Source organism: Choloepus didactylus, chromosome 11 (assembly GCF_015220235.1).
Source record: "Choloepus didactylus isolate mChoDid1 chromosome 11, mChoDid1.pri, whole genome shotgun sequence".
Lineage (NCBI taxonomy): Eukaryota > Metazoa > Chordata > Mammalia > Pilosa > Megalonychidae > Choloepus > Choloepus didactylus.
In genome coordinates this window covers 59,725,031-59,749,561 of record NC_051317.1, presented here as the reverse complement: position 1 = coordinate 59,749,561, position 24,531 = coordinate 59,725,031, and the positions used below count along the sequence as shown (strand labels likewise).

The window sequence follows — 24,531 nt, the reverse complement described above, 5'->3', positions numbered from 1 at the left end:
ACAGTAGAAGAATGACAATAACCACCACCTACTGGACTAAGCAGTCTGGCGTAGCCATTGTCTAGAGCTAGCACCCGGACTTCAAATCCCAGTTCTGCCTTGAGCTAGCCATGAGAGCTTGAACAAGTTTCTTTGCTTCTTTGGGTCTCAGTTTACACATCTCCAAAGTGAGGACAACCAGAGCTCCTATCTCACAAGGTATTGTAAGGGTTACGTAAATGAACACCTTTATGATGCTTAGCACAACTTGACATGTAGAAAGCTCTTAGTAAATAGCTACAGTTGTTGAGAAGGCACACATTCTGCCCATTCTTTGTTTTCCTTTTGAATAAAATGCTGAGAATAGTCATAAAGATACCAGGTGGCAAGCTTTATTTCGATATGGTCTTTGGCTGGATTTTTGCCTTCAAGCATAAAATATCTCTGACATCACCCAAGACATTCCTTCTGGGGACCTCTAATACATAGCTGGTTCTTCTCAGGTTTTCTGTGAAGTCGATTGAGGCACCGCCATGGGTATCAGCACTGGCTACTGGGCTTGGTGACGAAGAAGGGATGGCGTGGGCTGGACTGCAGCCTCCCAGCTCTGCCTTGACTGACCCTCATTCTGAACTGTCTGAGACCCTCTCAGAAGAGCTGGCATTGTCCTTGTTTTGGTCTCTGGGGCTAGTAGGCCCGGGAGGAAGCCTCCCAACTAACCTGAGAACCCCATGGCCTCTGACTGAGTGAGATCACACTGATGCAGGCATTCTCCACAAGCCTGCATGACTCCTGGTCTCTCGTGGCCCAGTGGAGTAAAAGTGGAATAAGATCTACTCTTGATCTACACTGGGAAATGCCCCCACCCACTGACAGACACCCTTAATGAGATGCTGGTAATGCATTTGGGACAAAAGGCCAACGAACTCAGGAGTACCTGAAACTGAGAACAGCCACTGGTGGTAAAGATGCTCTTTAGGATATGTGAGGGTCCTCCACAATGGTGTTGTGGGGAGGAGATTCTGCTCTAACTGATCACAGCTGCCAGCTTCATTGTTCCGTGGAGGGTGAATTCCAGGGTGCCATCCTTAGGGCCATCTTAGCCAGAGGGAGACAGCAGGAGGTGTGTGGCAGGTATACAACAGCTGGCTCAGCATGTGGTACCCCACATGAGTCTGAGGGAAAGCAAATTTCAATGAAATTGCTCTGGCCCTCTGAGAACTTTGGAAGCAATGTGGACATCACTACTCCCTCCTGGCCTTGTCTGGACCCTTTTGGAAGGGGGTGGTGTGCAAAAAAAGGACATCTTCTTCCTCATTGTCTCTTGTCCTCCCAGACAGTGAGGCTACTTGTTAAGTCAAGTTGGAAAGAAATTTTGGGTGCCTGATTTTCAACAGAAAATACTCTTCTTATCTGGAAAGACCTCAAAAATGGCCAACTTTGGCTTTTATCCCCTTATCCAAGGAGATGGGAGCATATAATAAAAATTCTACTGAATGCTTTCTGTGAGCCAGGTAAGATTCTAACATGAAGTCCTCACAGCAGTCCAGGAAGTTGAGACTATTATTATCCTCATTTTTGCACAGGTCACACAGCAAGGATATAAACCCAAGGGGTCTGGCTCCAGGGTTTCCTCATCTATGAGATGAGAGTGATAGTGGAATAAATGATGTAATTAATACAAAGCAACTAGCACATTTTTCCCTACTCATCCAAATGCTCATCTTCTACCTCCTCCTCTCCATTCCTCAAGAGGCTTGCCAGCTAATGATCGTCAAGGGATACACAAGGCTTGAAAAAAGCTATTGTGTTTCTTGGCTCTAGATGGTGTTAACAGATATTTTATTAAATTACTATAGTTTAAAGACATAAAACCATTTGTACTTCCCCCAGTGGCAGTTGCTATTTAGGTCCACCCTAGAAGCCCTTAGCGTTAGGGTAGAGCCTTAAATCAAGGCTCCTCCAAGGGTCGCGGGCCCCACCAGCCACAGTTATGAACCATTTCTGACCCATCACGGGATGTTGGGTATGTAGGAAGCAGCTTTCAGAGGGCCTGGAGTAGAAAGATCCAAGGAGATTGTGATGGGTAAGTTCATGTGTCACCCTGACTAGGTTATGGTGTCCAGTGATTTGGTCAAGCAAGCACTGGCCTGATTGTTACTGGAGGGTATTTCATGGATTTAAATCATCAGTCAGTTGATTGCATCTGAGAAGTCTCATCAATCAATTGAAGGCCTTTAGGGGAGAACTGATGATTTCAGCCATTTGAAAGAATTTCTATCTTTATTTTGGCCAGCCAGCTTCTCCTGGGGAATTCACAGAAAACTTCATCAGAGTTCCCAACTTGTGGCCTGCCCTATGGAGTTTGGACTTGCCAATCCCTGCAATCTCATGAGCCAATTCCTATAATAAATCTGATAATATTTACAGTTCTGTTTCTCTGCTCAGTTCTGTTTCTCTAGAGAACACTGACTAATACAGAGGCCATGGTCCCAAAAGTGATTTGGAGAAACGGTGGGAATACCGTGTTTCCTGGAGGTTTCCTGGCTGCACCTTTCATTCCTGCCCTGCCCCTCCCCGAGTTGGCACCCTGCTAAGAATCTTCTAAAACACAGGCACCCAGTGTGGGCGGCATCTGTAGTGATGTCAGGGGACCTCACTGGCAGTGGTAGCAGCACGAGGGGAACATAGCTCCAACCGTGAGAATCACCACGTGTGTCTCGGGCTTAAAATAAATCATGAGTAACTTCCCAGATAGTGAAGCAGTTTGCAGAGGCAACTGGGAATTCTTGAGGCAGGTTAATCTGCTTAGTACGCTGGAACCTGGGGGGCTCTTTAGAGTTAAAAAATTAACTTAGGATCTCCTTCCAGTGGGCAGAGGGGATAATAATCTGAGTCAATGTGGTCTCAAGCCATGGGAATTCAAGGTAATATTTATTATTCACAAAGATTTGTTCCCTTACCTGCCAATTCAAGGTTTATCCCTCATTTTGTTAATTTTTAATTTTCTCATTTCTGCAAGCTTCTCTTTGCCAGGCAGAAATCCGTAAGTCATTTCGTGAGTATCACCCAAACATTACAATTTATCACATCCATTAATTGATCTTTTACTTAAACTAGTCCAAGGAGAACAGAAAGTCCTCAAAGAATACGATATGTGTAGTGAATTATAAACAGGAAAGGGTTTCTGTGGGATGTAATTTTTAATGAGAACACATTGTTATACTCAGAGTATGTGGCACTCTTGCTTAATAGAAACATTTACAAGAACACACACACACTTAGATCCAAATGCCAAATGAAGTAGATATCTTAAATGGCCAGTTTGCACCAGAAATAAAATATATTATACAAAACAGGGTTATATCCACAGTCATTAATTCTCATTTTCTACACAAAACAATAATAAATTAAATCACATTATATGCAGATAGTTCTACTTACATTAGAATAATAAACTATGTAACTTGTGCAGCTTTTACTTTTATTTTTCTACCAGACTCATGTTAGGCTTGTATTGTTTGATAATTCTGTATTTAAATTAGCAGTGAATAGTATGAACCAGAACACAAGGGCCCCAGAGTTACACCCCTACAGTGTCTGTCCCATGCTCTCTTGGTTTCAGTTATTCACCATGCACAAGGAACAAAGCTCAGATTCCCTGGATCCGAAACAAGGGTCTGCAAAACCACTGCAACTCAAGATTGTCCCCTCATTACTGTCTTGTAAGACAAATCACAGTGAAGATTTTCAAATCATGGCATTGAATAATGAAAAAAAGACATCATGTTTTCAAGATCCAAACTGTCCTCTTTCTCAACCTTCTCTGCCAAATCGTTATGTGCTATGATAGCTTTCTTTTCCTAGACAAAATAATTTGGTAGCCTATGTTGTGATTTACAGCTGGTAAGTGCTCCCTTTATTCTTGTGCACAGAAATTTAGGTCTTTAAAAATAAGAATCAAAGCAATCCAGCATTTCTGCTCTTAGTTCTGCTTGTTCCAATCTCTCCCCTAGGAATCATGCCACACCTGATACATCAAAGAGCAATTATAACATACAGATTCTCACTTTTGAGTCTCAGCTCCCATCAAAACCCTTTCATTGGATCTGAAATAGCTTACAACATGGACATTAAACAACATCAGCTGGTTTAGAATGTTTTGCCTTTGGTATGAATTAACATTAGTGGTTAAGGAGAAATTTGAACTAACTCCAATCTAGCCTCCTCTTTTGAAAGTCATTTTTAATCCTGCAGTCTCGCTGTGGGTTACACCTGCAAGAGACATCTGTGAAATCTACATGCTGAAAACCAAAGCCAAACTTACTGGAGTATATGTACATCACAGGCTTGAACGGCCTGAGAGCTTGTGTGGTCACACGAGCACAAGGTCAAGATCAAAAGCCAGCTACATTCTTACAGGCAACACGGTGTGCCTTTTTGCCTCTGGGGAAGTATGGAGGTCCCACACACAGGTTTCAACCTGCATAGACAAGATGCTAACATACCACTAAAGCTGTGACACGGGAGGACAGCCAGGAGGGGGGCACATGGGGTAAAGGCAGTGGCAGTCTGCAATGCTACCCTCTTCTGTTTCTTTTGAAGGATAATAAACTCCTGATTCTTCTCACCTGGCATGTCCCAAACTTCTGGTTGAGTCTGGCTTATAAAAAAGCTGTTGAAGAGGGACTAAGTTATTAGTTATCTTTTAGTTCTAAAGAGCAAATACAAAAGAAACAGGTCCCTTTGAACAGCACCATCTCATTCTCTTTGCTTCCACACTGCCCCTAAAACTTATTCTGCATTTCTAGACAGTTTCAGCTTTTCCCACTGATCAAGACATTCAACATTATTAGCTTCCTCATGAAGCACTGAGTTCCAGGGATAAACTAAACAAAACTCATGAAACAGAGATCAGGGGGCCTAATTTTGGTTGACATCTGGCTTTATGGCTGCATTCACTCAGGATCCCAGTTCTGTGTGTCCCAAGAAACATAGGTACACCTTCCTCCAGTCTGTAAATACTCCCTTAATATGTGGCATGATACGCTATTTGGTCTCCTAAAGAGACTTCCACAAATAGCCAGTGTATACTCATTTACAAGAAGGTCCTGATGCCACTGGAACCTACTTGTGAATCCCTGTCACTGCACGAGGTCTATACAATGACCTTTATTTCCCTGCTGACGGCATTATCTTACCACTCCCCCAAACCAGCAGCAGCCAGAAGGAAAGTGGGAAGTTAGGGGCAAAGAAGACACATGTGCCATTGGAATATTAATGATGCTATTAGTATGAACAAGGAGAAGGGGTTCCACATTCTAAAGCAAGAGACTCTGAATTAAGGAAGAGAAGAAAAGGAGCCACCTCTTCCCATATGCTTCTCCTCTCCCCCCACTAGAAATAGTTTCTGAACTACTTTTAGGCATGTGGAACCATGTCTATAGTATAGTTCAGGAAAAGACAAGCTGAAGGATTTTCAGTGAAATTTAATGTACACAGAGGCTTCCTCGTGGACCTGTGGTCAGTCTGGGCGTAGATATGGCCTCTGTAAAAAAGTTCTTTCCAGATGGACGCGATCATCTGGGGAAAGCTTTTATTTCTGAGTCCCCCCCCCCACCTCCGCCAAACACACACACACACACAAGCTAACAGGATGACAATGATTTTCATAAAAGCTATACCTATTTCCAATACCAAAAAAGTATTTACTCATTTTGACCTGTATCAATGTCAGCTTATGATATACTGATTAAGTACCCCTTTTGAAATTGGAATACCCTGCAAGTACAGTAAAAATGTATAGAATGCATTCAAGAACCAAAGCCTTGCTTATTTCACTATATGCTGTGTGGCTACTGGAAGGATAGGAATAGGATATAAGGTCATCAAAGAGGTTGCTTAGCAGTAGGAACTTAAATCCCAAACTACACTCTGGAGAGTTCTTAACCCAGGGAGACCTTGGCCAAAACACCTAAGCTTTAGCAAAGGTTTCCCAGCTTAATGGAGTTTTGGTAACTCATATGAAAATTCCAAGGATGAGAGACTAGACAATAGACATGTAAACAAGCAATCAATCTTAAGAACATTAAAACTGCTTTAAGTTTGGAAGAGAATGGCATCTGCATACCAGAAACTTCATGCTTTGTTCTGCCACCTTTTTGTGACTCATGTTTTTATTTCATAAAGTATTATAAGTCTAAATGAACAGGTTGTTTTTATATTCCTTGTAGCATTTTACAAGTGCAACAGAAAACTGGAAGAACCAAATTAAGACAGCATAGTTCATTAGATAAATGTTGCTGTTCTACCATTTTTGAAAGATAAATTCTCACTCATTTTTAAGATTTTATCTAGGGATTAAAATATTAAGACTATTCCTCTATCTGAAGTAGAAATAAAAGATATTCATTTTTTAGTGTTAGAGTTAATGGGTCCCTATAAATTCTAGAAAGGTTAGAAATGTTTATACCCAAACACTGTAACTAGGTAGAGTATTTGTTCCTATGTAAGTACATGGGCTCAAAATTTAAATGCTTTCTTTAAAAACACAAGATAATAGAAAATGAGTATTTTAAAAATATATGGAAAAACATCTGTGAAACATAAGCATGAGAAAGGAATAAGCTCTCCAATTTATTAAATAAGAAGGATGCAATCTTTCCATCCTGATTTCACTTTCCGGAGCCCTGAGCTATCAAATGCTTTGCTTTCTTGGATTTTACTTCCCCAAGTCTCTTCCCCCATGAGAAACTCTGGGGTTTGCCTTTCTTGCTTTCTCCCCCCATCCTTTTTTGAATTCGGCACTTGTTCCTTTGCATCCAGCATGGAGAACTACAACATCGTTGTTTCAGTTGATCCTAGTTCATTCTTTCATCATGCCCTCCAGCTGCCTGCATTCCACTTGTTAAATGAAAGAGAAGGGAACTGTGCCTCACACAGAAATAATCTGATTGAAATGCTGCTGCCAGCAGGGGCCAAATCCAAGCACAGCCCCCCACCCCCCCACTCAGGCACACAGCCTTCACCGCAGCCTTCCTTCGTGAACTACGACCTCCACTGCTACCAAGGAATTGCTCCAACTTGGCTGTTTTCCTCCCTAGAAATGGCCTTGTATAGATATTAATATAATTTTTAAACTTTTTTCAGTTGCTCAAAATGTCACTGAGGAAAGACCCTAGTGCCCCAGTACAAGGTGGGAACCTCATCTTGCAACTTCCCATTCTTCCCTCACTGTCTGTTTTCTCCACAATTACTAAGTGAAAATGGCCAGCTGGGTTTCAACCCATGTGCAGAGTTCTGGGCACAAAGGAGATAGTCAATAAATACTTACTCAACGTACTCCAAACTCCTTACATCCACACTCAACCCAGTGTGACAGGCTATTGGTGGATGATTATAAAGGGACTAAAAGAGAATAGAACAGATATTATTTAGATTCCCTTTTTTAACCAAAACCACCGCTATGAACTTTGGTAAAAGGTCGTGTATGCATTTTTTTAACTTATCATTTCTGTGCTTACTATCATGTTCTAACTCTTTATAAAATTGTCCTTGAGGAAATAGGGACTGCCTCCCGTTATAAACCCTGCTTAGTCCTAATAACTTTTCATCCCTGATCCTGAAATACCATTTGACCAGAATTAGAAGGGGGTTTCTGACTGTAAAGTAACTTCCATTTAAAACAGGTAAACTGATGTACTCCTTTAGACTTTGTAATCTAAAGACATTTCTAAATCTCTGAAATTAAAGCAGCAAATTGTATTTGGCTGTGACCAAGGGCAAGAGGGAAATGGGAAGAAAATGAGAAGCATTATTCATCATTGTTGGTTTGTTGTACACATTACCCATGCATTTAAAACATAAATGAAATTTAATCTTCAAAATGAAAAAATAGACACATTTTCTAACAGCAAAATACAAGATTAAGTAACATACTTAAAAATAAAGTGTTAGTGTAAAATAGGGCTTTTTTTTTTTTACATGAAAAAGAAACATTTTAGGTGTGCTTTTCTTGTATAAATTCTCTTATTTTGCTAATATTTACAACCTTCCAGAGTTGCTTTTATGAGACATTGAAGGCGGGAGACAGGGAGGAAATCCTTTTTCCAAGATATAAAGTCAGAACCTGAAAGTACACTTTGGACAGAGCAGTCCTCACCACTTCTAGAGAGAGGAATGCTGTATTTCTGACTTTGCAGTTTTTCATTACATTGTCCTCTTCCCGGCTGTTAAATTTTTTCCAAGAATATTCTACTTGTAAAAAATGATTTTATTCTCGCTATAAAACATTTCATTTAAGAAAACCACGTTTTCTATCCTTGCATGAAATGCCCCCTCAGGCCATCAAAATATGGAGACATCAGATTTTAAAACCATAAAACTAATCATATACCCTTGAAGCAGTATGAACATTCAACAGAGTGACATTATTTCCTTATATTTGTTTGACACAAGATGAAAGGCCGTGAGGCATATGGTGATTAATAATAGTTCCTGAGCTTCTAAAGAAATTTTAAAACGAAACAACTAACTGCTTTAAAAGAATGAGTTCTTCAAGAGTGCCCCTCTGCTCCATTGATGTCTTTCATCCCATTTTTCTCGTTAAAGAATCTCAAACAGAGAGAAAAGACTTCCTTTAAGCCACCGAAAAATGGGATCTGATGGAATCTTCGCGTAACTCCCGATGTTTTCCACCGTTACTTTCTTCTTGCTGGTTTCGTCTCTCAATGGTTATTCTGTATTTCTTCCTGGGTAAAGGGAAAGTGAACGTAGTAATAAAACCTCACTTGGCTACAAAATACTATGGTTTCTCTTACAAAGAATGCCCCCAAGGGCCATCTGGGTTGGGGTTGATAAATGAGAAGTGACAGAAATGCAATGCTGGTCAGAGATTAAAGTGGTGGGCCCCAAGGCGTTATGCCTTTATTCAAGGAAGAAAATTGGCATGTTTTCCAAAATACCATAGAACAAGCCTTCCCCTTCTTCCCTGGGTGCCTGGTGGGTTAAGTCTTGTCTATTTTGCCACAGACGCTCTTCCCAACTCCCAGGATATGCTCTAGATAAAGATCAGATTAAGTGTCCTGTGACTCAAAGCACAGGAAGACGACTGTTCCCACAAAGAGCCATATACACCCAGAATTACATTTCCATGCAGAAATGAAGAAACCTCGGTCTAATGACTTATAAATAAGCCATAAACTCGACCACCAAAGATTACAAAGGAATGGACTGTCCTTGCGGTGCAGAACAATCAGTAAGTTGAACACAGGAAAAGGATTACAGTTTCACAAGCCTTGGGGCTTAAGCACAGCAGAAACTAAGCTTTTGGGTTCTCCAAATACTGAGCACAGACCAGCCCAAGAGCATGTACTCAGAGCTACCGTGTCCTCTTAAGAAGGTGAACCAAGGCACTTATTTCCTCATTGGAGGAAGCCTGAGAACAGAGAAGTTGGTCTTCCGCTTTGTCGAGATTCCCTCTCCACTTTCACACTTGGTGGGTCATAGGAATTTGGGTCAGAATGTCTGTGGTCAAAGGACAGCAGTGGCTCTTGGGCCCACAGAGGATGTGATAGAAACCTCTGGCCCGGCTACCCAGGATGCTAACCACTGACCACCAACCCGGGGCCACACCGAAAGAACAGCTTAGGTTTTTTTTAACCACCCCACACACAAATGGGATCGTGCAAAGGCAAGTGACAAAGGAAAGGAAGAGGGATTTAAAAACTTTATAAAATGGTCCTAACCTGAAGAAGTAGAAGGCCATTAGCAAACCTGCTCCTAGTAAGGCCCCCACAACAATTCCTGTCACAGCCGACTCTTCTAGGCCACCTGCTTGAGAGAGAAACATAGATAGTCAGAGCTCGTTTTGAGAAACAGTTAAGAATGCCTCAAGCTTCATTCATTGGAAGGTGTTTCTCCCACTTGAGGCTAATTTTCCTTTCTTTTTAAAAAAAGTTTTCTTGATGATCCCACACTACTTTTCATTTTTTGCCAACTGAAAAGCTTAAGAAGCACTTGAGAAAGTACTAGGTAAATGAACACACTGTTAGAAGAGAATGAACACAACGGGAATATAAGTAGATTCAAGACAGATTTGAGGAAGACAGGAAACGGAAGTTCTCAGCCCTACCCACACTCCTTTGAGTTTATTGTCAGAGAAGACAACCAGATGGACCATGGGATTGACCCAGCACTTATTTTCACAGATGGATGGTGATACTTCAAAGTGCTGGAAGATTTGGTGAAAAACTTGTTGGTATAATGTTCCATTTTTAGATGTTCTCTCACCACAGCCAGAGTTCCATGTCAAAATGTGCTATATAGCTTTGTGAAAATGTGAATAACAATTTGAAACAATCACATTCAGTAGTGTCCCAGTTATTACATAAAAGTGATAAACAGCAAGCTTTTCTATAGCTTAGTATATGGCCTTCAGTGTATTACCTCATTTAATCCTCAAAACAACCTAAGAGTTGGGTACATTTTTCTAATTTTATATATGACAAAACTGAGGCTTAAAGATGTCAAAGGTCAAGGCACTGTCCTCGGGTCACAAGACCAGCAAGCGATGAGGGTGGGTTTCAAATGGAGCCCCCAAATTCTAGAGACTGTGTTCTTAACACCCCTCCTATAATTATTACACAGACATAAATAACCCACTGTGTGAAAGATATTCCAAAACATAATGATTACACAAATATTAGCCTAAAATGATCAATTGGCCTGAAAGATTGATATTCATTTTTTTCTCCCTAAGTTTATAAAAGGGTTTTATAAAAATTATGGTTTCTGACAAGTTTGCTATTTGTAAACTCCTTATAGGAACATCACTTGCATCTATATTAATGCACAAGTCTGCTCAGAATAATAGGTTTTACACTTTTTTGCCCATTTGTAAATTTTCAGGGATATTATACATTTGGTTCTGAGGGACAGGAGCATAATGACAAACTGAAAATCAGAATAAGACTTGCTACAAAGGATGAATAAGTGAGTGACATTAAGTAATCGATATTTTGATTTCTCCTAATAGTGAAAACCTCAAATACTAAGAGATGTAAAAATAGAGAGAAGCCATCTACCGTTCTGAAATAGAAGGATAGAAAGGAAGAAAGACCTGTAAGCCTCTGATAAAGGCAGGATGCCAGTTTGTGAATTTTTCCCATGTGTTTTATTACCCATCAGAAAAAGAAATTTCAACTTTCAGAACATGAGCTCCTGGAGAACACTTAATCTTTTAAACTTGCATTACACTGATACTATAGATAATGAAACACACAGCAAATTAAGTCTCTAAACTTACATGATTTGCAAGGAGAGGTGTTCGAGTGCTCCACAATTCTGGTTTCATCTATTCTCAGTTTTAAAGGACCCCAAGGATATTTGACATTTGGCCGCATTTCAAAACGACCTTCTTTTCCAAAGTAATCACCAATAACCTATATAAGAGAGAACACAAATACACAAACTGAGAGGCCAAAGCTATCTGTTTCCAAAGGAGGCACAAAGCTCACAGCCTTGAACCGTCACCGCAAACCTGATCTCCACAGCCTGTCTCTGCGTGTCTATCTGCAGCCCTATTTCCTGAGAGAGAAAGACTGCCTGCCCGCCATCAGGTCACCTCTCCCAGTGGCAGGAAGCAGCCAGCACTTCAGAAGAACACAGGGGTGGGCCCCCCAGTTGTCCACACCGACTACGTGATGCATTTCTGAAGATTCTGGAAGTCAAGATTTGGGGTCAAAAGTAGTGCTATTAATTAGAGGAACTGTAGCTCCCCACGGCAGGGGAAGTGGTGACACGGAAAGAGAAAGATGCAGGAGAGAGAGAAGCACCACCTGGGATGGGTCCCTACCAAGGCTGAGTCCCGCCAGCACACACTTGGGTGAACTTCAGGCACTACTACCCAGCAGCAAGGGGGGATTTTCCCTAGAGAAACAGTAACCCTGAAATCCATGCTTTTCCCCTTGCTCGGATATGGCATTTATGCCTCCCTCCTCCATCCACCTACCTGCCACAGAGCAGCACACAGTGGGCCATGTGTAAGTGACCACGTGACTCAGTGAGGTGAGGCACAGTCAGGTCATTTCATATCCAGGTACTTGGACTCATGCCGCTCAGTTAGCCTGACAAATAATTAAAGCAGCAAGGAGCAGCTTTAGGAACTTCCTGTTGCACCCTCTTCAGGCTGCTGGACTATTCCTCTCCTCCTGACTGCTGGGTGATACTCTCCTCTCTGACCAGTTTACCCTATTTGCACCCCCATTTCCAGGCTAAGCTCTCTCTTGCAACTGGCTCCTCTGCCCCTGGGAGGTATCCTTTCATGACTCTAGTTCAAGAGTTACCCCTCAGTTTTTGAGTCCTAACCTAGAAATATCTTCCCACCCAAGTTCTCAGGACTTGTTTCTCTCTTTTCTGGGCACAAGCACACTGCTTCTGAGTGGCCAATGTCATCTCCTCACCTTTCTTTCCACCAGACTCAAATGGACTATTTCATGTCATAGTAAAAAGAATTCTAGATAATCCCTACAATAGCTGTCATGTCCTGGGCACTTACAACGTGCTTTCCTCACGGCCACGCCATAAGCCTCCTGCCAACCCGATGATGAACTGTTATTACCCACCTTTCATAGGCGGGGAAACTGGAAGGTGGATGAGACCCAGCCTACTCAAGGAGTAAAAGATCATTCAACACACGGAGTGCGTGCCTGTCCTGCTGACCCGGCCCCTCCCACCCAGCCTGGTGTGGAATCAGCCAGCTGTCCGTCCATCCCTCAACAACAAAGACAACAGCAAGTCCCCCAGGCCAGGGCAGATAAGGGGCCCTGGGGCAGGGACACTGAGCCAGAGTGATCAGGGAAGCACTCAGAGGAGATGGCATTAGTTACCTGAAACACTGCGTATTTGTATAACATTTATATATATATATAATTTAAAGTTTATAGACTACTTTCCTAGGTTTCATTTTCATCTAGTTCTCACAATACCCACAGAAGCCTGGCAAGGAAGATATGACGAATTCCATTTTACAGCTGAGCAAACTGAGGTAGAGAGCACACAACTCCTGTAAGTGTCAGAGACTCATCACTGCGTCCAGGACACAATTTCCTCTTCTTGATGCTATCCTGAAACTACATCATCTTTTGAAATATTGACGTGTCCAGTTTGTATACCTCACCAAAAAAAAAAAAAAAAAAAAAATTCCCCAATGTAAGAGGGGAAATAAGGTTTCACTCTTTCATCGGATGACCCTGCCCCACCTCTCAGGACTGACGTGTGATTCTCGGCCATTTGAAAGGTGGATTTCCCCACCGAGGATAAACTTGGCGCCCTTTCCTGCAGTCTTCCCTGGTACCCTCACCCAAAGGTGAGTTCTCCCTCCTTAGAACCTCCAGTGTTTTCAACTCATTTATTTGCCGGAGACTGACTGCATCAGGGATGGCTATTCTAACAGCAGGTCAGACACATTCCTTGGACTCTCAACAAGCAGAATGAGCAGTGGGTGCAGAAGTTCCTTTGCTCACCTCCTGGGTGCCCGCTTCTATGTCCGTCATGGCAATCACGGAGAAATCTCCATACCGGTCTCCATTGGCATCTATGGACACCTGCCCAGCGATACCTAGAAGACGATACATGAAGGACTAGGAATTAGTTGCTTAAACTACCTCTCTCTGCCAACAAAAACAAGAAAATGAATTGACAGGATTTTTTAAACAAACTAATGCCACAGGAAATCTCATCAGACACCGAGCATTTTTGTTGGCATTTGGAAAGACATTGTAATTTCATCTGTGTCTCCATTCCTAAATTCTTAGCATTTCTCCATTTAAAAAAAGAAGAGAAAGAGAAATAAGTGACTTCTTTGGGAATAAGCTTTTTTTTTTTCTTTTTTTTTTTTTCCAATTTAGGCTAATCCTGGAAGCAGCAGCTAATCCCAGAATTTTGTACTCATAAAAAGAGAGAGCAAGAGATGGCAAAGAATGAGAAGTGGAAGGACTTTCATAGACTTGTCATGGGGTTGCATTATCATCAGACAAATACGATGGAAGAAAAAAAAAAAATCAGTCCAGGATCCAGGACTGAGTTGATGTGCTTAATGACAAACTCCAACACACAGGGGAGCAGAGGAGGGTCTGGCTTTATGGGCCCTGGGTGGCAAGAGCTGAAGAGCTAATCTTCTTTATACTGATCATTTTCTTCATTCATTATTTCTCTAAATGTTTGCTGGGTGATTTCTAGGTGCTGAAACTGGTGCCGCAGCTGGAGCAGAGCTGAATCAGATAATTCTCTGCTCAAAAGTGGGGCAGCCTGGACTAGGGATTTGCAGGCTCGCACTGGACCCTGACTGCTTGCACTTGAATTCCAGCTTTGACATTTACTAGTTCTGTAGTCGTGGACAAGGCACTTAACTCTCTGAGCTTCAGGCTCCATGACTGTAAAATAGGCATAGAGGTACTTCCTGACCCAAGAGAGGTCCATTTAACCTTCTCAACGAGGACTAAATGAGAATAAACGTTGAAAGAACTTTGAACACATGGTTATTCTTCTATTGTTATTGTTTTTCTTCTATTGTTATTATTACTAACATTTTGCTTGAAAGCTGGTAGAGGACAAGGGGCTGTGCTCCCACCACTCAGGGATCCCAAGTATTCTAGGCAGAAAATCCAGTTTAGTTAGTACTTAGAAAGGCAGAGAGGTCAAAAGGGAGAGAGGGACCTTGAGGTTTCTGGGGAGATGGGCCATGTGTGTGGAGGGGAGCTGTGAAAGGGAAGGTTGCAAGGCGCTGCCCAGTGCGTGCCTTCACGAAGAATCTGAACTTGCTCTGGATAGCAAGGGAGGTTTAGAACACTCAATCAGTCGGAGCAAACATGCATTATTAGCTGATATTAAATGTCTACATCACAATTTTCAGATGCTAAATAAGAGAATGCATGCATCAGCTACATTCTAATAACTAAGGCTACTTGTTTTCTTTCGTTTAAACTGTGGTAACATGCAGTGTAGCTCTTAATTGGTGTTTCTATTGATTTGGTTCTTTCTGGAAGTATTGCCTCCTCTAATAAAATGGATATCTGGGAAAAAGGATCCCAAGGGAAAGTTCCATCCTCTGGTGTGGTTTGGAGAAGGCCCAAATTTGGGTTTACTGTCCTTTGGGTTGTGGTTTGAGGGCTCACTGATTTTTCCAGACTTTGGTCTTCTTTGCTGGAAACAGAGTGGAGCTACTATTCATCTTGATTTTTCTGTATTCTTAATATAGACCAGTTACAAAAGATGCATGCCTCAAACTTGTCTATCTTGAGAGTCCGTAAAACTTTAAGGTTATAAGTATCATTTTAAAAAATTTTATTTATCTCCAAACATATTGGTCCTCAAAAGCCATTTGTCCATTTGTCCATTTGTTCAGAGGTATTTACGATGGTGTGCCCTGCTAAGTATTTTGCAGAATATTTTAGAAAACAAGGTAGCTCTGGTAATCCAAGACCTCATTACACCTTTAAGCTATTACAATTCTGCCAAGAAATGCAGTGAGAACACTCAGTGTAGCTGATTAGCAAAGTGAGACTTCACCTGAGAGTACTATACATAAGGTGAGATCATTAGGCTGACTGGAGAATTTTCCTGTACAAAAGTAATGGGACCTTCCACCCTCATTTCTATGGGCCTGTAGCGGAGTTCCAGGTTTGAGCCACAGTCCTATTTACCTTGTCACTCTGACCTCTCACGCAGAAAGGAAATTCAACTTCCCAGGCCATTTATTGAAAGCCTTGTGGGTTGGTCACAGGTTTCACGGCAATCAAATCCAAATTTGTCAAACAACATCCAGAGTGTTTTTCACCCGGACAACTTAATGGTCACTTACCAGTTACTTTGTTTTTAATTTCAGGAAGGTTAGAGTTTCTCTTCATACAGATACTTCAGCGGTCTTTCTGGGCCTACTCTGGGATGGGTCACTGTTTAGCAAATAAAATTGGCTCTCCAGGCAATTGAAACCCAAACTCACCTAGAAACTGTCTGTACATTTGGGCAAATGAGATTTGGACTGAACTATACAGCTGACTATTTCAGGACTCGTTTCATATTGCCAAGTGTAGACCTGTCCCAAGAATGAAAGGGTCAAGGTGGCTCCAAGCAGAACCACACTCCAGCCACCGTGGGGGCCTGCCCTTCCCTTAAAGACCTCCTTCAGTGCTGTCCTCCAACGTCCCCCAACCCCGGCTCCCGCTCTTCTGTCAGAAGACCAAGAACAAATGGCCACACCAGGTAGTGAGTAATAACTAGAATGGGCTGTGGCCTACCAGTGTCTCGGTGTATTGTGTGCAACTTCTGGGAAAGTTGACTCTGTCCTCATATGCTCCCTGAATTAAGTCTTTTTGTTTCCAGCTCCCCAGCTGAATCAGACAAAGGTGAAACAAGATGGTCCTGGGGGATTAGTGGCCCATGTCCTAAAATCTGTCTAAAGTTAAAAGAGAAATCACTCTGATTTTGAATGAAGCCACCAGGGAGAAATGAAATCAACCAACTGTGACCAGAGCTACAGCCCAGTCAATCCTAGCTGGGGCTTGACCCCTCCCTAACCCTACCCTTTCTAATAACAAGCTGGGGGCCTGGAGTGGATAGGGGTCCCCAAAGAAAAATATATATTTGTCCCAAATATAGACTTGCAGTACTTATACCATTCACTGAAAAATTTCATTAGTTGGGTTACAGGTAAGTATAAGCACATCTCAATGCATTAAAGGGCTCCAAGGAAGAGTGAGCACTAAGGGAAGAGACCTCGTGAGTCATCAACCAGGCCAACCTCCTTATTGCACAGATGGAGAGAGAAGGTTTCCCACCCCTGCTCCAGTGACTGGCACGCCCTGTCTGTAGTTCTCAAACGCTGCCCTTCAGCATACTAAGTTTATTTTCCACATAGCAGCCAGAAGGAAACCTTTTTAAGATGCAAGACAGATCGTGTCACTCAAAACCTGCTAGAGGCTTTCTACCTCACTCAGGGTAAAATCCAGAGTCCTAATCATGGCTTCCAAGGTCCGTGATTCCTGCCACGCTGCCTCCCACCCACCCACCACACACTCTGCTTCACCGCACAGGCCTCCTTGCTCTTCCGGGGACAAGCAGCACTCTCTCACCATCTGCACTCGGGGTCTCTGCCCTTGCTGCTCCCTGAGGAATGCTCTACCGTAAACATCTACATAACTTGCCCCTCACTTTCCTCGGGTCCCCCCCAACTTACTTCTCAGGCCTTCCCTGACCACCCTATCACTTTCTACCTCCCTACTCTGCTTTAATTTTCTTCATAGCACTGGTAGTTCCTGATACGGCATATTAATTCATTCATTGCCAGTTCCCCCCCACTAGCATTTAAGCTCAGTTTATTGTAGGGAACATCCTTAGTTCACTGCTGAATCCCCAGCACTTCAAATAGGGCCTAGCACACAGTAGGTTCTCAATGAATACTAGCTGAACGAATGAATGAATGAATATAAAGTTGGTATCTTTAGGACCCCAGCAACTGGATCATTCCCATATTGAATCTTATATTAGCTTTCTTTGAGTGTTGGTAAGGTGAGAGGAAACCAGACCTCTTATGCACTATTGGCAGGAATATAAATTAGTGGACCTTTCTGGAAGATATTTGGCAATATCTAAGGCATTTAAAAGGCACCAACAGGCTTTGGGATCCAGAAATCCCACACTAGGAATCTTCACTGTTGGATGTCTTCACAGCACTTCATCAAGATGTGCAGCTTCTTGCATAATACGGCAGCATTTTGCATAATAGCAAAAACTGTAAATGACTGAAGTGTCCATCAGCAGGAAATCGGTTAAAGACATGATTGCACAGCCATATGGTAGAAAAATATGTAGCTATTATTTTAAAATGTGTTGGATCTGTAAGTACTGATATGGAAAATTCTTTTACTTGACATAACAACTAAAACCTAAGATGAAGAATGGCATTCATAGTATGATCCCTTTTGTGTACATTCTTTAGGTAAGATATACAAATGCATATGTGCTGGCAGAAGTATAAAATATTTTTAGACAGAATCATAGGAAACTGTTAATACTGATTACATTGGGGATTGAGACAGGGGTGGGAAGAAAAGCTTTCACTTTTCATTTTGTACATTTTTGTACTGCTTAAATTTTCTAGCCAAGTATAGTCTCACTCTTACAAAATTTTTAAATGTCAACAGAGGTTGCCTGAGTGATGAGATTATGGGCTGTTTTTGTCGTTGTTCTTACATTTCTCTGTACTTAAGAAAATAACAACTAATGGATATCATTTTTTTAATTAAACAAAATTGGACCTGCTCATCCTTCTAACCACCCAGGTTTAACCATGACACCTAACATTTCCTAAGTTTCACAAAGAGCAACACTGTCTGAACGGAGCAATGTGAATCTGGTAAGTTTTAAAACTTACCACAGAACTCTGCCATAAACTGGTTATTCTGTTGAGAATGAGACTTGTCATTTTAATGACAACTGAATCATTTAATGGGGCTTTTGTCTTAAGAAACAGCACTGTCACTTAAATACCAAAAGAATAAGGCATTTTCTATTTCAGCTGTATTTTTTCAAAACACTTTCACACGCAACATCTCATTTAATTTACACAACAAGCTTGTGAGGTGGGTTGATCTTGAATTCTTATCCTTACTTTATAGCTGAGAAAAGTAAAACACTGGCAAGATTCCAGTTATAACAGAAAAACAGAACAGGGAAAGAAGCAGCGCAACTGGCAGCAGAGAGTTGTCGCCTTATAGGGTGAATTCTCACCTTCAAATGTTCTATTCCAAGTCTGCTGGATGATTTTCCCTCCGTCCTTCTTGCTGTAGCCAGCTCTAAGCACTTCACGTAAAGCCAGGACATAGAGGAGGATGGCATCATGGAACCCTTCCACAAACATATTAACCTAGAAGGGAAACATCAGCTGAGTAAGGCCAAACACCAAGTGACCCTCGTTCAGGTGTCACATAAGCGATCCAAAGGGTTAACAATTTAGACTCACAGTCTGTAAGCAACGGCAGAGGCATATAGCAAATCCTGCCATGTTCTTCTGGCACCAGCTTAGAGAGGAAAACTCTCCCCCAGTTTGGGAATTTGGAGAGCAGACAAGCCATTACAGAAGTCGAGAAAATTGTACCTGTCGCCTAAGGTTAAGTACTACAGGTGCACATGGTTCCCTCTGCACGGATTCTCTCCTAACCCCTACGCTGCTCTGTACCTCAAGACTGCTCGAGTCTGACACTCCCCTTGAGGCCTTCTCCACCTTCCACAGCCCCCATGATCTCTCCTTGCTCTGGAAGGGGAACTGAAGAAAAGAACGGTCAGAATCCATGCGGTCACATGCAATACTTATTGACTGTCTCCTACAAGCCAAGCAGGATGCTGGTGCTAAGGATGTATGTGAAGAGGAGTGGACTCAGCGATTTCTGCCTTCCTGCCCACCATTCGTGTCCTCTTTTCCCTTCACAATCACGTCTCAGGTTCCCTTTCCAACTTGTGGTTTAGTGGTGGGAATGCATCTGACCGCTCACAACCCCCCACCCCCTGCCAAGAATGGGAAACAGATCTGACCATTAGTATATCCCAGTTGAGTCCCGACGCAGGTAAGATAGCTGTGGTCCTCAAGAAACTAGCAGACCCATTCAGGTAAACCCTGGCCATGTGAACTTGTAGAAAGCACGTAATTTTTTTGAGCCTTGTTTGCTTTATCTGTGTATTGACAATCAGACTAGCACCCACTTCAAGAGATAGTTGCAAGAGTTGTTTGGCATAAGCAGCCTAAAGGGCTTTGCATTACAGTGCCTGGCACCTATCAGGTATTCAACACTATACTTTTATTATTATTTTGTGCATGCTAGAGTGTTATTGATGCTATATTCAAGGTCTGCTTAGGATACAGTAAGATTATAAAAAAGGGAGAGGTCAATAGTGTGGATTGGGAGGGGCAGTCAGGGGGCTTAACAGCAGGAGCCAAGGTGAACTGAGTTCTGAAAGAATGTAGAGCTGCTCCACAGGGTGGGAGGCGAGGGAAGTGCTGCAGGTGGGGGGGTGTGGGGAGAGGCCTAGTCAGGCCTGGCCCAGCAGGTGGGAGGGGAGAGCAGAGGATGGGAGGGGTTGGAAGGGGTAAGGGCCTCCCCAGAGGTGGGGTTGGAAAGGTCAGGAGAGTCAGATCATGGAGAATCCAGAGGCCATACTGAGGATCTTGGACCTTCTGCAAACATGTAATCACTTTAACTTAATTTCACCTCTTAGCTAGGTTATAAGCAGCCTTTGGCAAGTTCTAATTCCTCATTTGAGCCCTTTATAACATTCACTGCTCATCATGCACATGGGATGAGCAAATACAATTTTGAACCGCTAGGGCAGCAACATAAATTGGATGTACCACAGACGACACCATGAGGCTTTTGAGTCGGGAATTCCCTCTCCCATCCCGACGAAGCAGCCTCATCAGAATAAAGCCATGCTGCCCTTCTGCAACCCTGGTTAAATGCACAAAGGTTCATGGAAGGTTCGGCTCAACGTGTGGTTCTACTTGGCTTCATCCAACCCCTAAAGACAGTGAATCCTGTCTGCATCACAGAAGCCAGTGCTTCTGTATTTGCCAAAACCTAGTGCTGAAAGGCAGTTTATCATGATGGCTAAAGAGCCTAGGCTTGCTTCCCAGCTCTGTCGCTTACTTGCTGCATTTCTGTACCACTCTGACCCTCAGTTTCTTCATCTGGAAAATGAGGATAATAAGAATACCTACCTAATGAGGATAATAAGAGCTCTCAGAGGGCTGTTGTTAGGTTTTAATGAGTTAATGGATGTAAAAGATTTTGACCAGTGCCTGGCACAGAGTCAGCACTCACTGTTGGCTTTTGTTGTAGCTATCATCTAGAGATGGAGAATTACAAATCTAAGGGTCACACTCAGTTTTTAATTCCCAATTTGGAAAATGAGTGATGTACTTACTCGTAAAGCATATCTCATTAACCATTTTCACTTAGTAGAAACTAAGGCTCATCATTCCATGCTTCGGTGCCTCAGGCAGTTCTCTTACTTGCACAGTTCCATGCCCTCAATTCCACCAAAGTATGATGGGTGCAACCCAAGGTAGTCAGTGCTGCAGAACCTCTGGGAGAGCTGGAGGGCAGAGAGACTGCTCTGTCACAGGAAAGCTCTGTGTTAGCTGGCTGGACCTCTAATCCAGCCTAACCCTGGCACGTGACAATCTCTATAACCCTCAGTTTCCTTATCTGTTAAATGGGGGTTTATTCCCTCCTTACCTCACAGGGCTCTTCTGGAGAGTAAAGGAATTAGTGCATCTAAAACACTGAAAACATTTCCTGAGACCGTGAAAGCAACTGGGAGGTGTTTGCTCTTACTCTTAGCTGTCAAGTTTAAGTCTCAGTCATTATTTCCTTAGGCAAAGAAGAATGGTGTAGAAAAAACATCTACTAGTCAAAGATAATTTTCTGCTGATTTGGCCATGCTAATTCAATTTTCCAAAGGACTATAAAATTTTCACCTAGACCATGAGGTAATCAAGGCTTGAGAAAGCGTCTGTGCTGATGAGCTGACCAATTTTAGTAAGTGGACTTGAGCTGTGGAAATGAATTCTCAGGCCACTAAATAAATAAATAAATAAATAAATAAATAAACAAACAACTTTTTCAAAAAGTCTGTCTTCTCTTTGAGAATTACATTAAAAAAAAAAAAATAAAAACCCTTGCTATGGAGGGTTAGAATGTGGGTGATAGTAGAAAGCTGAAGTCTAAGCCCCTCCTTACTTTGAGAACCACGAGAGCCTCACTCTCCTTCCGTCTTCCCACACTCTGTGCTCCTTGTTTCTGGGGAGTTTGGGGGTGGTCCCCACTTAAACAGCGAAGGACAAGCTGCTGGGCCTCAGCGGTCTACCTCTCTCCCTCCTCCTCCTTCTCAAAATCCTAATGCACGGCCGCCATGCTAACCTTGGCTGCCCAAAGTGCTAGACATGCGCTCCAGCCCCCCTCTCCCTACCTGGCCTCCCCCTTCCTTCCCTCTTGATGTGCCCTCTCTACAATCCAAGATGGAAAGAATGATTATCTGGCCCAGAAGGATGACCATGGATTATTTCTGTCCTATCAGCTTCAATGACAGAAGAGAAAAAACAGGCTCTGAACACATGCCCAGGTCCAAAAACTCATTTGGTCTTCTTGATCTGCAAGTGGATCATAAAACTCACCTTCTTTTCTCTGAGAGTGGCTGAGCATCTCCTTCTCATGCCAAAATTAGCAGGGGCGCTGCTATCCCTGCAGAGGTTCACTGGCACCCCAGAGCCTGCTGCGGGGGAGGTTTCATAACACCTCCCTCATAGCACCTCAAGCCATAAGCAAAACCCTAGAGAACATTCTCACATCTGCAGGTGTTTTTTAATGGGAGGAAAGCCCGTTAGCACATTACAGACACTGAAAATTGGAAGTGCAAATTTAAAAAAAAAAAAAAATGAGGAAGGAAAAAGCCCACAAAAACACCCGAGTATTAAGTTTGCCTTTGGAACACACTGCACTAGACCTTGGGGCTGAAGGAGCCTTGGGTCATTTCATCTGTCCCCCTGCCTCCGGTCAGAACAACACTTGGAATGCCAAGGTCCCGACAAACACAGATCATGCTATTGTTATTGGTCAACAAAAACAGGATTCCCCAGCCTGAGTGACCTGTTCTAGAATTTCACATCCTTCCAAACCTGAAAGCTCTTCCTCACTGCCATTGGCCATAGCTCTTACTAAATAGCGAACCGCTTCCATTCCCAGGCTACGTGCTAAACGAGCTGAGTCAGAACATCAGGGGGCAGGAGCTCATCCAACGCTGCCCGTACAAGGAAGCTGTGAGATAGGCAAGCCTGAGGGACAAGCTCCAGGGAGATAATTATTTGTACTGTGTATCAAATAAAGTGTCTGTCATTCCAACAAGATGAAAATCATTCACCATCTGCCACTCACTCTGGGAAGATAACATGAACAAGGTAGCATATCGCCACTCTGACCCATCACCGAATCTCCACTCCCTTGCGCTGGTGCTCTGCAGACACCAAGAGCAGCCTCTGGCCAGCAGCAGGCATTCCAAAGGAAAGAGCACCCTCTCCACAGCACCTGTCGGCACTTGTTAGTGTTTCTTAAAATCCCGTTTATTATGGGGAAAGCCGAACAGAAGTATTTGTTAACCAAGCACAAAGAGCTGCCGTTCACTTCACGACGTGGCTGCTAACCCTGAGAGTGAGTGGCATCTTTCTCACTTCTCTCTGGGGAGGCAAATTCTTATTTAGATGAACTCCTCAATGCTTGTGTTACAAACAAGTAAGCAAAGAATGCCGCATGCCTCAGCTGTTCCGTGAAGGGAGAGAGAACAGCACGCCCATGATCTTCTCTGTGGATATCTGAGAAAGCCTCTAAAGCTCTCGGAGGGGGTCTGCTGGAAGAACGCCTCCACGTGAAATGCAAGGTTAGGCTGTCCCGGGGCTTTGCTTTCACATGAACTCAAGCATGGCAATGGAGGTTCTCGCTTCCTCACCACAAACCAGGGGTGCCCAATGCATAGGAGGGAAGCTGAGGGTGTTGGGCAGGACTGCTCAAGAGTCCCTTGAAAAAGACATGCCCCGCAGCCTCCCATTAGGTTGAAGGGGAGATGAGGGCGGGGGAGTTTTGAAGGAGAGCAGGTAAGAGGAGGGGGCAGGTCCAGGACCAAGCCCTCCCCTACCACGGCACTAACAGTGGCAATGTCACCTTGTCCGGTGAGCAATAAGAGCCTGACAACGAACCTTGTCCAGCCTTCCTGCACCACTGGAGATGGCGGACAGCAGACGGAGGTGGCCTGGACGCACCACACAGACAGCCCAAAGGTTGAACAGTATTTCGCATTTGCCGAACAGTTTCAATTTTCTCCATATTTTAAAAATATAGATACTATGGCCTTTTCAATCTTAACATTAAAAGTCTACAATTTAGGGAGACAGCAGGAGCTGCCACAAACCAAGTGACGTCCCAACCTCTGCTGAGCAGACACACCAACATCTGCTCCCCTATACTGGGCCTGCCTTCTTGGAATTCACACTTGGTCAGCTGCTGAAAATCTGCATTGTTTTCCTAGTTTAACCTGAGGCAAGTGGCTTAGGGGCAGGCAGCACCTGGGGGAGAGAGCCAGGGTCTCCATCCACAGCACTGCGCTTGGCTGATGTGTCGCCACACTGTCCCAGCAGAACTTCTCCTCATCCTCAAGCTAGAGCTTACTTGGGGTCAGCGGCTTGCCATACATTGTCCAAAGGACTGTCTCTATCCCGGGCTCAGCTCTGCCCTTGTCAGCAATGCCAAGAATGGCCAATTAATTTAGATCTTAGAGCCTGAATTGCGGCTGCCTGTAAAGAAGCAGCTTTTTTTTTTTTTTTTTAACTGTCTTTCATCCCTGGAACAAAATCAATGGTTGAATGAAAGCCGTCCTGGGAAGCTGGTTAAGTTACCAGCCCTCATTCATCTCCCACACTCCCAGACTACCCTCGGAATGCCTGGAAGAGCAGCA

The 24,531-nt window shown here is 43.2% G+C and overlaps 1 protein-coding gene across 3 annotated transcripts in view; it reads right to left on the bottom strand.

Annotated features, from left to right (window-relative positions):
• Positions 1–3,163: 3,163 nt before the first annotated feature.
• The window catches only part of NPR3 (natriuretic peptide receptor 3), a 62,384-nt gene continuing 41,016 nt past the window's right edge, over positions 3,164–24,531 (bottom strand). For 2 of the 3 annotated variants that reach the window (XM_037798996.1, XM_037798994.1), the window contains exons 4-8: positions 18,766–18,901; positions 13,503–13,597; positions 11,285–11,420; positions 9,726–9,813; positions 3,164–8,729 (exon numbers count right to left, since the gene is read on the bottom strand). In XM_037798996.1, coding sequence (XP_037654924.1) covers positions 8,618–8,729; positions 9,726–9,813; positions 11,285–11,420; positions 13,503–13,597; positions 18,766–18,901 — 567 coding nt within the window. In that variant the 3' untranslated portion in view covers positions 3,164–8,617. The remainder of the gene's footprint in view (positions 8,730–9,725; positions 9,814–11,284; positions 11,421–13,502; positions 13,598–18,765; positions 18,902–24,531) is intronic. The other variant, XM_037798995.1, reaches the window with a different exon arrangement.